We start from the raw sequence: 14493 nt of genomic DNA, 5'->3' as shown, positions 1-14493 counted from the left end.
TATTTGCTGGTTTTGCTGTCTCAGCCCTTGAAATCCCTCACTGAACAAGACTTTAGTAGTTTCTTAACAATGAAGAAAACCATAAGGTAAAGGTAAAGGCCCTCCCGTTGATCGTCGATTTGCTCGAGCGGGCCCAGTAACATCTCCATTGGAGACTTTGTTGTTACTGTGTCTGGCATATCGAATACGTCACGGGGAGCTTGCCAGGCTCTGCCGTGCGGGCGAGATCCTCTCGGTAGCTGGCCGGGCTCTCCGAGAGGGGCGGAGGAATCGAACTCGGGTCGGCCATGTTGGCCATGAAGAAAACCATACCAAGAATAAAACATACTGCTTAGTAAAGTCAGGTACTCTTTTTTTATAGTAACTATGTTCAAAATGCAGTACTTTTCTTATTCTAACGAACTTTAAAATATATGTTGATACATCTTCTAGGTTTCCACAGACGTGCAGCTCCAGTTACAAGAAGGCAGTTCCCACATGGTGCACATAGGATGGATTACCTGCACTTTGAGGATGATAGCCGTGGATGGTGGTTTGACATGGATATGGTGATCATCTATATTTACTCAGTGAACTGGGTCATTGGATTTATTGTTTTCTGCTTTCTTTGCTATTTTTTCTTTCCGTTTTAGGAATTTTCATACCTTACTACAGTTGAACAATCATAAATAATATAGTTGGCAGTTGCCTAAACATTTATAAAATGTGCTTTGAAGTTTTTATAATGTTGCATTATATAAATTGTTGGTGTCTATAATCTAAGAATAATGGACTTATTTATTAATGTTTCCTTGTAACAAACTAAACTTTATTCAAGAGCTAATCTATTTAGAGCACTTAGCAAAAGTGCACTATTAACTTCATAGTTACTGGTTTAGGACTTGTGGGCTCTAATTTTACAGTGTCATTTTACAATGTCATTTTTATACTTCCTTGATTGTAGAAACTGAGGTGTTTTTCCTCCACTTAAAAATAGTTAAGGTATAAAGTGAAATGATACACTTGGTACATAGTACCTTTATTGACAAAATATTTAGTCAATCACCACTATTCTCAGGCAATGCATTAATTGCAGATTCTTATTAGTGCATTAAAGATAAACCATATTCTCTGGGAACTAATCTAGCAGGGTATATTCAGTTTTAATTTCCAATTATCTCTACTTATGTCCCATTCTGTTTCCAAGAAAACTTACTATCCTTTTCTTACAGTCTAATAATAGCTTTAGTAATACATTTTTCATTACTACAAAAACAGAACAGTATTTACAAAAATAACAGTAAGCATCACCATTAGACACTTAGGGACATATACTAATACTTTTTGAATTGCAGGATAACTCACCTGAAGAAGTAAATTTACTGATTTTCAGTAGTCTAAAGGATCAATGCATGCAAAATCACCAAAATGTACTTAGTGGTTCATTAAACTAGGAGACTGTCAAATATATTGTAAATGTGCAATAAAGAGTGACTTTTAAATTTTTTATTGTTATTAATTTATTTAATGTCTGGAATAAAACTTATTAAAATAAATTTATTATTAATAGAAAATACAAAAGTCATTATTATTATAGTAATCCTTAAAATAGTTTTTCCCTTTTGGGGGAAAAAAAGGGATATCTGAATTATCCCCGTGAGAGCAAGGAATTGTAGCAGTATCCCAATTTTAAAACATTTTAATTTTATTTTTTATTCCTGTGTCATTCCCTTACAATATTATAGAATTCCAGGGCATAACGTAATGCACCTCTACATGTCTTTCTCTCATCCAGATCCACCACTGAAGTTTCAGTGCTATCACATCACCAAAAAGACCCCTTTACCGATTCCTTCTCTTCACCCAGCCCGTCCCTTTACTAATGACCTTAATTTTTCACCAAGTTTAGGATTAAGTTTAGTTGTTTTCTTACCAGCACCTTTTCTTTAATTATTTATATTCCACTTTTGAGTAAAAATACCTGACAATTGTATTTTACTTCCTTATCTATTTCACTTAGCACTCCTCAAGTTCTATCCACTTGTTCCAAATGTTATATTTTTATTTTTTAACAAAAGAAATATTTGTAGGTAGCACCAGTCAAATGTTGATGGGCATTTAAGTCAATTCTGCATTTTGACTGTAATGAATAGTACTGCTGTGAATATAAACTGCAAATATCTTTTTAATTAATGTTTTCATATTCCTCAAATAATGCCTAGGAATGGTATTACTGTACCATATGGTATTTATATTTTAATTTTTAAGACATTTTATTATACTTTTACTGTAAAGTATATTTGAGAATATACCAGCTACATTTTCTCAAGTATAAAAAAGATTAACATTTATCTTTGACTCCTGAGAACCTCAGTATCATCTGTCTTTTGGAGGATCTGGTGCCGTGCCATGTCTATGATGCGCTCCATGAGGATACCAACATAAAGGATATTTTGCTAAGTTGTTCTATCATGAGTCCTTGCTCAAAGTATTTACTTCTTTCTTGTTATCTGGTTTTGAGCACTTAATCATATTTCTTCATTATTATGCACACGATCTGTTAAGAGATAGATTTTGTGTTTTCATACAGAATGTCCACAGAAGGCTGGTAGCGTCAGATGTCAAAGCAAGGTTGACTTTGTTTAGATCAGAAATAAATATTTCAAGAAAGTTTTGCTTGATGTCACCCATTTTACTTCTGCTAGTGCCATGGTGAATTCAGAAACTATTTTCATCCCTTGACAGCTGCTCACTACAAACTTGCCATAATGCCTCCTACGTTTTTTATTTATTTATTTATTTATTTATTGCTTTGCTTTTTGGGTTACACCCAGTGAAGCACAGGGGTTACTCCTGGCTCTTCACTCAGAAATTACTCCTGGTGGTGCTCGGGGGACCATATGGGATGCTGGGAATCGAACCCAGGTTGGTCACATGCAAGGCAAACGCCCTATCCACTGTGCTGTCGCTCCAGCCCCCCATTTTTTAATTTTTAAAGAATTTTTTTACTTTTTTATAGAGACTACATCAATTTACATTTTTACCAACAGTATAGTTTGTTTTTCTCCAAATCCAAAACCAGAATTTCTTCTCTCTTTGATACATTTTAGGTCTCTGATACATGGCTTTCTTATCATTATTGGGTGATATCTCACTGTCATTTTGATTTGCATATCCCTAATAATGATGTTTTATCTATAGGCCATCTGTATGTTCTCTTTGAAGAAGTGCCCATTCGTGTCTTTAAACCACTTTTTGATTGTTTTACTTCGGGGGGCGGGGAGTGTATGTGTGTGCGTATGTGTATCACGAATATCAACCACTTGTATAAATGATGTACAAATATTTTTTGACAATTGCTAGATTGCCTTTTTTTGTTGTTGTTTTTTGGGTCACACCTGGCGGTGCTCAGGGGTTACTCCTGGCTTTGCACTCAGGAATCACTCCTGGCAGTGCCCGGGGGACCATATGGGATGCTGGGAATAGAACCCCGGTCGGCCGCGTGCAAGGCAAACGCCCTACCTGCTGTGCTATTGCTCCAGCCCCCTAGATTGCCTTTTTCTTATTGTGTCTTATGTGTCATTTCTTTAACCTTCACTATAAAAAGTAGAAGCTTTTTTGTATGTTTGTTCTTGCTTTAGTTTCCCTTGCCAATGAAGTTGTATCCAAATACATTTGTTAGTATGTAAACCTTGTATGTAAACCAGTCTTTTCCCATAGTACTACACATCCTCTGATTGCCAAAGCTTTAATCCATTTTAAGTAAAATTTAGTAATTTTTTTCAAGTGTAATATACATAATTTCTCTCTCACTCTCTCGCTCTCTCTTCAGTCTGGCTGTACAATTTTTCTAACATTACTTGTTGAAGAGATTTTTCTTCAGTATATCATTTTGGTTCCTTTATTATAGATTAAATCTTCATATATTTGTGTGTTATTCCTGGACTCTCTGTTCCATTGGTTTGTATGCCTGCTTTTGTTCCAGTATAGTACATTTTTAATTATTGTTGATTTCTATGAGCTAGAGTGATAGCATAGCAATAGGGAGTTTGCCTTGCGTGCAGCCAACATGGCCGACCCGAGTTCGATTCCTCCGCCCCCCTCGGAGAGCCCGGCAAGCTACCGAGAGTATCTCGCCCGCATGGCAGAGCCTGGCAAGCTCCCCGTGACGTATTCCATATGCCAAACACAGTAACAAATCTCACAATGGAGACGTTACTGGGCCCGCTTCAGCAAATCAATGAACAACGGGAGGACCGTGACCGTGACCATTGATTTCTATGTAATATACCTTAAAATAAGGGAGCATAATGCCTCCATTTATTTCTTTGATAATTTTTGGGTGTTTGAGGTAGTTAGTTATTCCATACAACTTTTATAATCGTTTTTTCCATTTCTTTGGAGGTAAATGCCATTGATGAGAACTGAGCGATAGTGTGGCTGGTAGAGCACTTGTGTTGCAGGTGGCCAACTCAGGTTCGATCTCTGGTTTGTTCCCTGACCCCTCTAGGAGTGATACCAGAGAGCACAGAGCCAAGAGTTAAGTTGTGAACACTATTCGATGTGGCAAAATAAAGCCAAGGGGAGAAAACAGTAAGAAAAATGCCATTAGTATAGTAATACAAATTATAGCAAATCCCAAAATTGCTTTAAGTAACATAGGATTTTAATAAAGTTTATTCCTCCAGTTCAGAAGGAACTGTTTTCCATTTCTCTGTTTTCTTCTGCTTTACCGGTCCCCGATAAGCTCAGTGAGATTTAAAATAATAATAATAATAATAATAATAATAATAATAATAAAAGAACTCTATAAAAATAATTCTACTTTTCTTCCTGTATTAACATACGCCTCAGAGACCTGGGCCCTACGAAAACAAGATGAGAACGCTTATTTGGGTCTCTCAAAGAGGAATCGAAAGAGCTATGCTTGGAATATCACACTTCACTCAAATGAGAGAAAGAATCCGGAGTTCCGACCTCCATCAACGCTCAAGAATCAGGGATGCTGTCTCGTTTGCCAAGGTATCAAAAATCAGATGGGCTGGACACATAACAAGATTTAGAGATGACCGCTGGACTAGAGCCATTACTGACTGGATTCTATGGGATGTCAAAAGATCAAGTGGCCGCCCACCTACAAGATGGTCAGACTTCTTCGTCAAGACCCTGAAAGATCAGTTTGAGGCTCCTTGTGTTCCTAGAATGAGCAGATGCCATTGGGCTGCACTAGCACGCAACAGGGATGAATGGAGACGTTACTGGTACCCGCTCGAGCAAATCGATGAATAACAGGATATCAAGTGATCAAGTGATAAAAATAAAGGAAAATGACAGTTGCAACTGGTATTACAAAAAAATACAAAGGATCATAAGTGATTATTATGAACATCTAGATGCAACTGGACAACATAGAGAAATGGATACTTCCTTCCAAGACTGAACTAGGAAGAAGTAGCTTGATCAGAGAAATTAAAAGTTATACAGTTATCTGGGCTGGAGCAATAGTACAGCAGATAGGGCATTTACCTTGCATGCAGCCAACCGGGGTTCAATCTTTGGCATCACATGTAGTCCCCTGAACTCCTCCAGAAGTAATTTCTGAATGCAGAGCCAGTCATAACCCCTGATCACACCCCAAGTAGAGCACTCTGACCCCCCCACCCCCAGTGAGCCCCAAGGCCTACAATTCAAGCAGTGCAACTTGATTAGCAACACCCAGCAAGTACCACAACTGAACGCAAGCAGCAGAGCCAATTGTGTATTTGTGGCCCACAGTCATTGCCAACAGCAAAGGGAGGTGGGGGAAGTGGAGATAGCACTTATTGCAAGAAGTGGAGAAATTAATTCCTCATGAACAACTGTAGGTAGGAAAGTAGAGCAGTTTAGTCACTATGAAAAGCTTTGAGGCAGTTTCACTATAGGTGTATGTGGATTAACTATGTGATGTAGTGATTTAATTCCTAAGGACATTTCTAAGAAAAATGAACACGTACATTCAAGCACTTGTGTGTGAATTTTTATAAGAAAACATTGTTCATAAGAAAAACTAGAAAAACTGACATATCTGTTAACTGATGAATGAATAAATGTGTCCTTATCCACAGAAGGGAATATTAGCAATAAAAACAAAAAAAAGTCTTGATATATTTTACAAAGTAGATGAAACTTGAAATAAGCTAAATGAACAAATATGATTTAAAGGTCACATATTACACGATTCAATTTATACAAAATACACAGAAAAAAACAATCTAGTGAGAGAGAAAATAAATTTTTGGTTTCTTTGAGTCTGATGGTGAGGTTGGGATACTGGGGGCAAAAGAGAGGAAATAGAGACCAACTGCTAGTGGTTGCTGGATTTCTTTTTCAGGTAATGACAATGTTTTTAAATTGTGGCTTAAAGCCAAAAAAAAAAAAAACTGGAAGAACACAACAAAAATAACTCTTTGGCACTGAAAACTCTTGTGGTTTACCAAAGAGAAAGTGGAAGTGGAATGGGATGGGTGAGTAGAGGAAGGCATTTTGATGGTGTGATGGAGCTTGGCTGATGGTTGTAGCAAGATATATACACATGCAGAGGTGTGAAGAAGTACACCCATGATTTTATAGTATTACAGAACAGGCAAAGCAATACATTATGCTTTTTATTTTTATTTTTGGTTCTAGTTGCACAGTTCTATAAACACCAGGAAAATACTGGATGGATGGATTATGTGGTATGTGAATGATCCTTTTTCCAAAAAAACTTAGCTTGTTCAACATTTTATAAAAGCAAAATATTTTTTAAGCTTTCTTGATGGTGAATCTCACAGATTTATTCCTGAAACTATACAGTGTAATTTTTATAGACTAATATTTTGCCAATCTCAGCTTAGTAATAATTAACTGGAGATATTTCAGAATAATACCGTAGGTATAAATGTTAACATTTGAAATATTTCAATTTAAAAATCTTAGCATTTTTAATTTTTTTAATTGAATCACCATGAGATATACAGTTTAAATATGCTCTATTTAAGATTTAAAGTGCTGGTTGACTTTAGGTTGACCTTGTGACCACTCATATTTAAACTATTTTCAGTTCCATTATACAAAAAAAAGAAGAAATGAACATATATGTCCTGTCACTGTCACTGTCCTCCCATTGTTCATCGATTTTCTCGAGCGGGCCCAGTTACGTCTCCATTGTGAGACTTTGTTGTTACTGTGTTTGGCATACCAAATACGTCACAGGGAGCTTGCCAGGCTTTGCCGTGCAGGCGAGATACTCTCGGTAGCTTGCCGGACTCTCCGAGAGGGGTACAGAAATGGAACTCGGATTAGCCATGTTGGCTGCAGGCAAGGCAATATAGATATAGATATAGATATATAGATATATATACACACACACATATGTTCATACAAACTTATACAAAATCTCCCATCTAGAGCTGAGAATTTGTAAACTTCATTTTCAAGTGTTTCAAGCAGTTCTTGTTCAACTCAAACCAGTCTGCTTTGAGAAGGACAAACAAGAGATCATACAAAGTGAAATTCCCCTCTGGGCATATTCAACTAAATCAGAGAGAGCCTACAGTCATTTATTATGTACAAATTCACTTGATTTCTTCTATAACGTATCCTTCCCTACTCCTTTATGACTCAGTGTTCTGATTGAAATGTCATTTTTTCCCATTCTCTAGCCCATAATTCTAGTCCCTTGTCTAAGTTTACTTCCATCTTAATTATGTAATTATATCTAGCACATTCTTTTTTTAAAAAAAGATGTTACTTTCATGCTAACCATCATTTTCTCTTTAATTACAGAATATTAGAGCTGAAATGTCAACTAGCTCTTTCCCGGCTTTCTGACAGGATCATGCCTAAGGCAGCGAGAAGCAAAAATCATTTATTTTTTTAAAGATTTCCACAGGGAGAAGCTCCAAAGATTTCCTACGGAAATGGTTCTAAGATTTAACAGATTTCACTTTAGGGAATGTTTCCACAGAAGAGCCTAAATTATTCATGTGGAAGATTAAGATCGTTTGTATTTTCAGTGAAAATATAATTCAGATGGGTGTGTTCGTAGGATATAAAATGATGTCACATTATAGCTTTTTGATTTTTATTGTTTTATTTTATTGTGGGGCCACACCTGGCTATGCTCTGGCTTTGTACTTGGAGTTACTCCTGGTGCTGCTGGAAGATTGTATGTGTTGCTGAGAAACAAACCCAAGTCAGACACATGTAAGGCATGGATCTTACTGTCTGTACTATCTCTTTGACCCCATATTTTAACTTTATGAAATGATAAACAGACATCTAGTTACTTTAATAGGCACTTACAATGTCTTATGTAACAATATGAGGTCCAAAAATGAAATTATCTTGCATTTTCTGTAGATTCTTTGTGTCTTCTAACCTGTAACTGAAAATAGGCTAGAAGCAGATTTCTCATATACACTACAAGATTTCTTTTACCACTTCCTCTTACTGCACAAATAAGAATAGAAAATTGATAAAAACAAAATCTTTAAAATATTTTCATTCATTGCTTCTCACAGAATCAAGGTTTAAATTAATGCACATCAAGTTTAAAATAGGTAAACGACCAGGCCACATCTTTATTCAGAATATCATCCTAAAACAAAGTCAGTTTTTTCTAAGCATGCAGGTTTTTCTTTCCTAATAAAATCAACTACCCAATTCTGAGTGTTGTATCAAAGTAGAAAAGAAAATACAGGTCTGATCCCCTGGTATTAAAGGAACTGGATTTCCAACACCAGTTTGGCTTTGCATGTAAAATAAAAGTCTACTACTATAAAATTTGAAAAAACTTAAAGTCATTTTAAAAGTATGGTTGTTCATTAAAAAATAAAATTAATAAAAAAGGATGATTGCTTTTCTTTTTTTTCTTTAAATAGGGGCCACCCCTAGAAGAACCTCAGCCAGCAGTACTCTGTTAGAAAGACATGTAGTGCCAGGAGTCAAACACAGGTTTAAGCACGTGCCAAACATAGATTTTTACCACTTAAGCCATATGCCCAACCCATAATTGTTCACTGTCTAAAGTAATAATGACATTAAAGTAATTATATTAAGTAGTGCTGAATTGGCACAAATAGTTTCCAACATTGCATCCATTATCAAATTTCCAAATTTCTCATATTTTATTACATAATTTTATGGCTATCTAATTCCATATCAATTGGACAGAGAATTTCTAACACATTCTAAAAGAAAGACTATCTACCACCATCATTTCTCCTTTTTGCAAAGTTTGTTTCTCTTGGTTAATTTTTTTACCTCCAGCTCAAAATCAAATTACTTATTAAAAACTTTTACCTCTCGATATCAAAGTACTAAAGTGATATCAAAATAGTACATATTTCAGTGATAATTAACTTTTCAAAGTCATATGAGAAATGTTATAGATTTTAGGAGCCTCCTATATCTTCCAGATCAAGAAAATTGTTATTAAGATTTTAATGTTTCTGACACCAAGTTAATCCAAACATAAAACCATTCATTAATACTAGGGTCATATTTAAGGCAGTTCCACCCTGTGGAATTCATTTAGCAGATAAGAGACCAGGGAGAGATAAGTATTCAACATGAATCATATTTCCTGAATGCTGCTCAGGTGCCAGGAATTACCTTGGAAACCCCAGCAGTGCTCAGGATCAGTCTAGAGTCATAACTGGCAGTGCTCAGAGACCTCTGTGACTGTATTCAGTGATTCTTGAGGGCATGAATGGTGCCATGGATAGAACTGGGACTGTTTCTTTCAAATCATGACTCCAGAGGCACAGGGACCTAATTCAGAACCCAGCGTCTGGCAGAAATGTGAATGGAGTATGCATTAAGCTATGGCACCGTGCCCCCCGGGAGGGAATGGATGTCTTGTCTCTTCTGCCATTCCCCCCTCCTCAGCAGCGGCATGGTGGCCACTGCCTCAGAGCTTATTGGACAGCCAGGCGGAACCAGCATGTCCTCCTTGCCCTGCCGAGATCACGAGTCGCCCCCCCACAAGTGACTCTCCAGCACAGCCATGGACCCAGAGGCACACAAACCAATCTCAGAACTATTCGGCTTTTGGCAGAAATCCCTCCAGACTTAATTAGTAAAATATCAGAAATCCAAAATCTGACAGCGGCCTTGGTAGCGACCGCGTGACATCATATGGTTTTCATAACCAGCCATAGAAAACAAATTATTTCATGATGCCTCTTCAGTCCCTTTTTTTTATTTAACTCTCACTTTTTTTTTTAATTAGTGAGACACCATAAGGTACAGTCAGTCACTTTTTAAGTGATTTTTTTTTCTTTTTGGGTCACACCCGACAATGCATAGGGGTTACTCCTGGCTCATGCACACAGGAATTACAACTGCTGGTGCTCGGGGAACCATATGAAATGCTGGGAATCAAACCCGGGTTGACCGCATGGAAGGCAAACGCCCTACCCACTGTGCTATCCAGGTTTGATTGTTGGGAAATTTCAAATTATAATGGTGCATCTTTTATTGAAATAATAAATGTAATCAAAGTTGAGTGAAAGTTAAGTGGAAACCATCTGCCTCACAGGCATGGGGAGGGGTGGCATGGGGGGTATATTGGGGCTTTTGGTGGTGGAAAATATGCACTGGTGAAGGGATGGGTGTTTGATCATTGTATGACCGAGACTTAAACCTGAACGCTTTGTAATTGTTCTCACGATGATTCAATAAATTTTTTTAGTCTATAACTGTACCTAATGGTGTTTCACTAATAAAAAAAATTAAAAAATTTAAAAAATAAAAAGGCACAGATTTCTCTTAAATTGAAACAAGTATAAGGAAATAAAGCAAATAAGAAAAATCACAATGAAATTATAACTCAAATGTTGAGGAGGCAGAAATTTTTAACATGTTTGTGGATTAAACTGTGTCTTCAAATTTGTATGTTGAAATTTGAATGCTCCATATCTTGGAATGTGAAGCTATTTGTATATGACTCGGTTCCTTAAAAGGGAGATATTATAATGAAAATATACTAAAAGGGATGACTAAATAAAGACTCAAGAAGAAGAGGGCTATGAATAAGCCTAAAAGCAAAATGTAGAACCAAGACCTTTTTACAGCCCTCAGAAAGAATTAATTCTGTCAACATCATCTGTCAGCATCAATATTTGATTTACAGCCTCCCAAACTGTGGTACAACCCATTTCTGATATTATATCATGAAGCTTTTAGTACTTTATATAAACTTAGCAAGCTAATATAGCTCTTAAAACTGAATTTATTCACACTTAAATATGAAGATATGAAAAAGTGGTCTAATGATTAACTTAGAATATTTGATCATTGTGCTAGATCTGAGATACAGAATTCAAATTTTTAAAAACTAGGATTTTCTTTAATATCTCTCACTTTATATTTTGAGACAATTTTAATATAACAAATAATATCTCTTTCCAATAAAACTTCTGACACTCAAAAAAAAAAGGTATTATTAGACCTGAGGAAATAGCTCAAAAGCTACAGAACCTACTTGAAAGCAGGAGCCCCAAGTTCAGTCACCAATAGAAAGTAAATCCCAGTAATACGTGGTGTGCTCTCCCACCTTCCCCCACCCCCAAAACGGTGGTATTGTAATGATGCAGAGAACAGATAAAGGTGCTTGGAGCATGGTCAGTGAGTGGAAGTGACAAACAGCAGGCAGGTTCTGGAAACTTTTGGAAGGCACAGTCAATACAAATGTGCTGTCAGACTGGTTTGTAGGTATGAGAGAAATAAATCAAGAATTACTCCTGATACTTTTTACTGAAAGATGAGGAAGATGACCATTAAGTACAAAGGGCACAACTACAGAGGAAAGCATTTTTAAAAGAATCAGAAGTTAACTTGGTGCCTATTAAATATCAAAGTCTAGATGTCAAGTTGTTAATCCTACCTGTGTTTGAGGGGAGACATCTAGGTTGAATATATAACTTCTGAGTCACCAAATAGGATTTGAAACCAGAAACTTGGGTGAGATCACCGAGGTCATGTGGACAAAGAAGGGAACCAAGAGCTAACTCCTTTGATGCTCCAACAATTAGAGGTCATAGAGATGAAGAACTGCCAACAAAAGACATAAAGAGCCAACAAGCAGAGTTGATTGGAAGAAAACAAGTATAACATGGTATGAAAATCGAGTAAAGAGGATTCTTGGGAAAAGGGTAGACATCTATTCAATGCTGCTGCTAAGACAAGATGAGAGCTGAGAAGCAACCATTGGCTTTAGCATCATGGACTTCGTGTTGAAAAGAGCATGCCAATACATGTTGTTGAAATGTGTTCATTTTTCTTTCATTTTGCAATCCGGGTTCATACACCAAGGAAAGCATTCCTGCCTTAGCAAATAATAGTTCTCTGTAGGAAGAAGCAGACATACTCTGACTTCTTCTGAACCATTATTTACTAAACTGTATTCTACGCCTGTTTTTTTTGGAGATTGGAGCATTACATAAGGTCAATTAGTGAGGAATAAGTGGGTTAAGCTACAGTTAAAACTCTTTATTAATCAATTTCTCTCCATATGAACTCTAATAATATACATCTTTAAGTTAAAATCTAACCAGTGGATATAATCATAAATTGTTTTTTGCAAAATCATTTGAAAATAGTATGTAGACAGGGAGAGGGTATGGGCCACAGATGTGCTTCTTAGGGCTTACTCCTGGCTCTGCTCAGGGATCATTCCTGGTGGTTGCAGAACCAAATCCAATGCTAAGAATAAAACCTAGGTCACTGCATGCCAAGAAAGCACCTTAACACTGGTACTATTTCTCCAGCCCCAGGATCAGAGACATTTTTATGCAAAACACTCCATAGTAATATTTTTTGTAAAAAAATACAATAGAAAAAATATAATATTCTATTCCTTGAACACAAAGGAAAATCAAAATTACACTAATGTTTAAGCTATTCTAAGTAAATTTTTCTTGAAGTATTTCAATACTAAAATTCACCCAATCCCAACAATATGCCAAGTCCTTAAATACAATCCACTTTTAGAAGCCTCATGCTGCCAAAAAAATGTCACTTTAACAAGATTTGTTTTAATAGGAAACTAACACCCAAGAATGGCAGAGATTAGTACCAGGAATTTTACTCAATGACCCGGAGGACAACCACACATGTTAGGGGAAGGGGGAGCTCAGAAAGAGAAGGGAACACCAAATAAAGGGTGTTGGGAGGATCCGCCCACGATGGGAGAGCATGCTGAGGGTAGACTGTCGACCAAGCATGATTGCCACTCAATGCCTCTTTTGCAGACCATGGCACTCAAAAGGAGAGAGAGGGAAATGCCCTGCCACAGAGACAGGGTGGGATAGGGGCTGGGGGGGGGGGGGGGGGGAAGGGGATGCTGGGATGCGTGGTGGTGGGAAATGCGCACTGGTGGAGGGATGGGTGTTTGATCATTGTATAATCAAAACCCAAGCACAAAAATGTGTAAGTCTACAACTGTACCTCATGGTGCCTCACTATTAAAAAATAAATATTAAAAAAAAACAAGATGTGTTTTATTTGGACATTAAGCTTCTTTCTAAAGTAACTAAAGATTGTAGTTCACTTTAGGTACCAAGTTAGCTGTCCCAAATTAAAAATTATATATCAATGCTTTAATATATAATATAAATGAGTTTATATAATATATTATAATATAATATATATAATATGAGTTATTGGTTTTGGCATATCGAATACACAACAGATAACTTGCCAGGCTCTTCCGTGCGGGCGGAATACTCTCGGTAGCTTGCCAGTCTTTCCGAGTATCAGGGACGCTGTCTCATTTGCCAGGGTGTCAAAAATCAGATGGGCTGGTCACGTAATGAGATTTAAAGACGACCGCTGGACTAGAGCTGTTACTGACTGGATTCCATGGGATGTCAAAAGACCGCATGGCCACCCACCTACCAGATGGTCAGACTTCTTCGTCAAGATCATGAACGATCGGTTTGAGGCTCTTCATGATCCCAGAGCGAACAGATGCCATTGGGCTACACTAGCACGCGACAGGGACAAATGGAGACGTTACTGGCGCCCGCTCGAGCAAATCGACGACTAACGGGAAGTTAAGTGATTAAGTGATATGTAATATATTATTATATATTATAATATAATATAAATGAGTTTAACATTTTAAGGTGTGGTTTTTAGCTATATGTACATTTTCAGATGGGTAGGTTATTATTACCTGTTTGACTAGGCTCCTGAAAGTTTGTTCTGTGTACCTGGGCACTTCAGCCCTTAATGTCACATCAGTTTCATTAAAAACTGTAACATTTCCCAACCATACTTAAAAGACAGAAACCAACAACCAACTCTTTGTAAAAGTGTAATTCAAGATCAAAAAGAACATACCGTGTCACTACCTTCATCTATTGATATCTTCTGTAGTAACTGTTTCTTTGTCATTATTGGTGTTTTTTCTGTTTTTTTTTGTTTAGTTTTTTTTTTTGAAGCAAAATGTTTTTATTGAAAGAATTTACTTGGATGTGAAGAGAG

At 36.8% G+C, this 14493-nt stretch overlaps 1 protein-coding gene and 1 pseudogene across 2 annotated transcripts in view; one reads left to right on the top strand and one right to left on the bottom strand.

The window, feature by feature from the left end:
- The window catches only part of RNF180 (ring finger protein 180), a 447820-nt gene that overhangs the window by 166005 nt on the left and 267322 nt on the right, over positions 1 to 14493 (top strand). The window contains exon 7 of one of the 2 annotated variants that reach the window (XR_008792202.1): positions 433 to 939. Coding sequence is in view for 1 of the 2 variants with exons in the window: in XM_056112671.1 (XP_055968646.1) it covers positions 433 to 632 (200 nt within the window). In the remaining variant the exon portion in view is untranslated. Of the gene's footprint in view, positions 1 to 432; positions 1487 to 14493 lie in introns of those variants that run through there. The other variant, XM_056112671.1, reaches the window with a different exon arrangement.
- On the bottom strand, positions 2356 to 2690 carry LOC130021845 (39S ribosomal protein L42, mitochondrial-like; annotated as a pseudogene).

This window comes from Sorex fumeus, unplaced genomic scaffold, assembly GCF_029834395.1.
Source record: "Sorex fumeus unplaced genomic scaffold, SorFum_2.1 ptg000018l, whole genome shotgun sequence".
Classification (NCBI taxonomy): domain Eukaryota; kingdom Metazoa; phylum Chordata; class Mammalia; order Eulipotyphla; family Soricidae; genus Sorex; species Sorex fumeus.
Note: the sequence above shows the minus strand (reverse complement) of the source record. Positions and strands in the feature narration are given on the sequence as shown.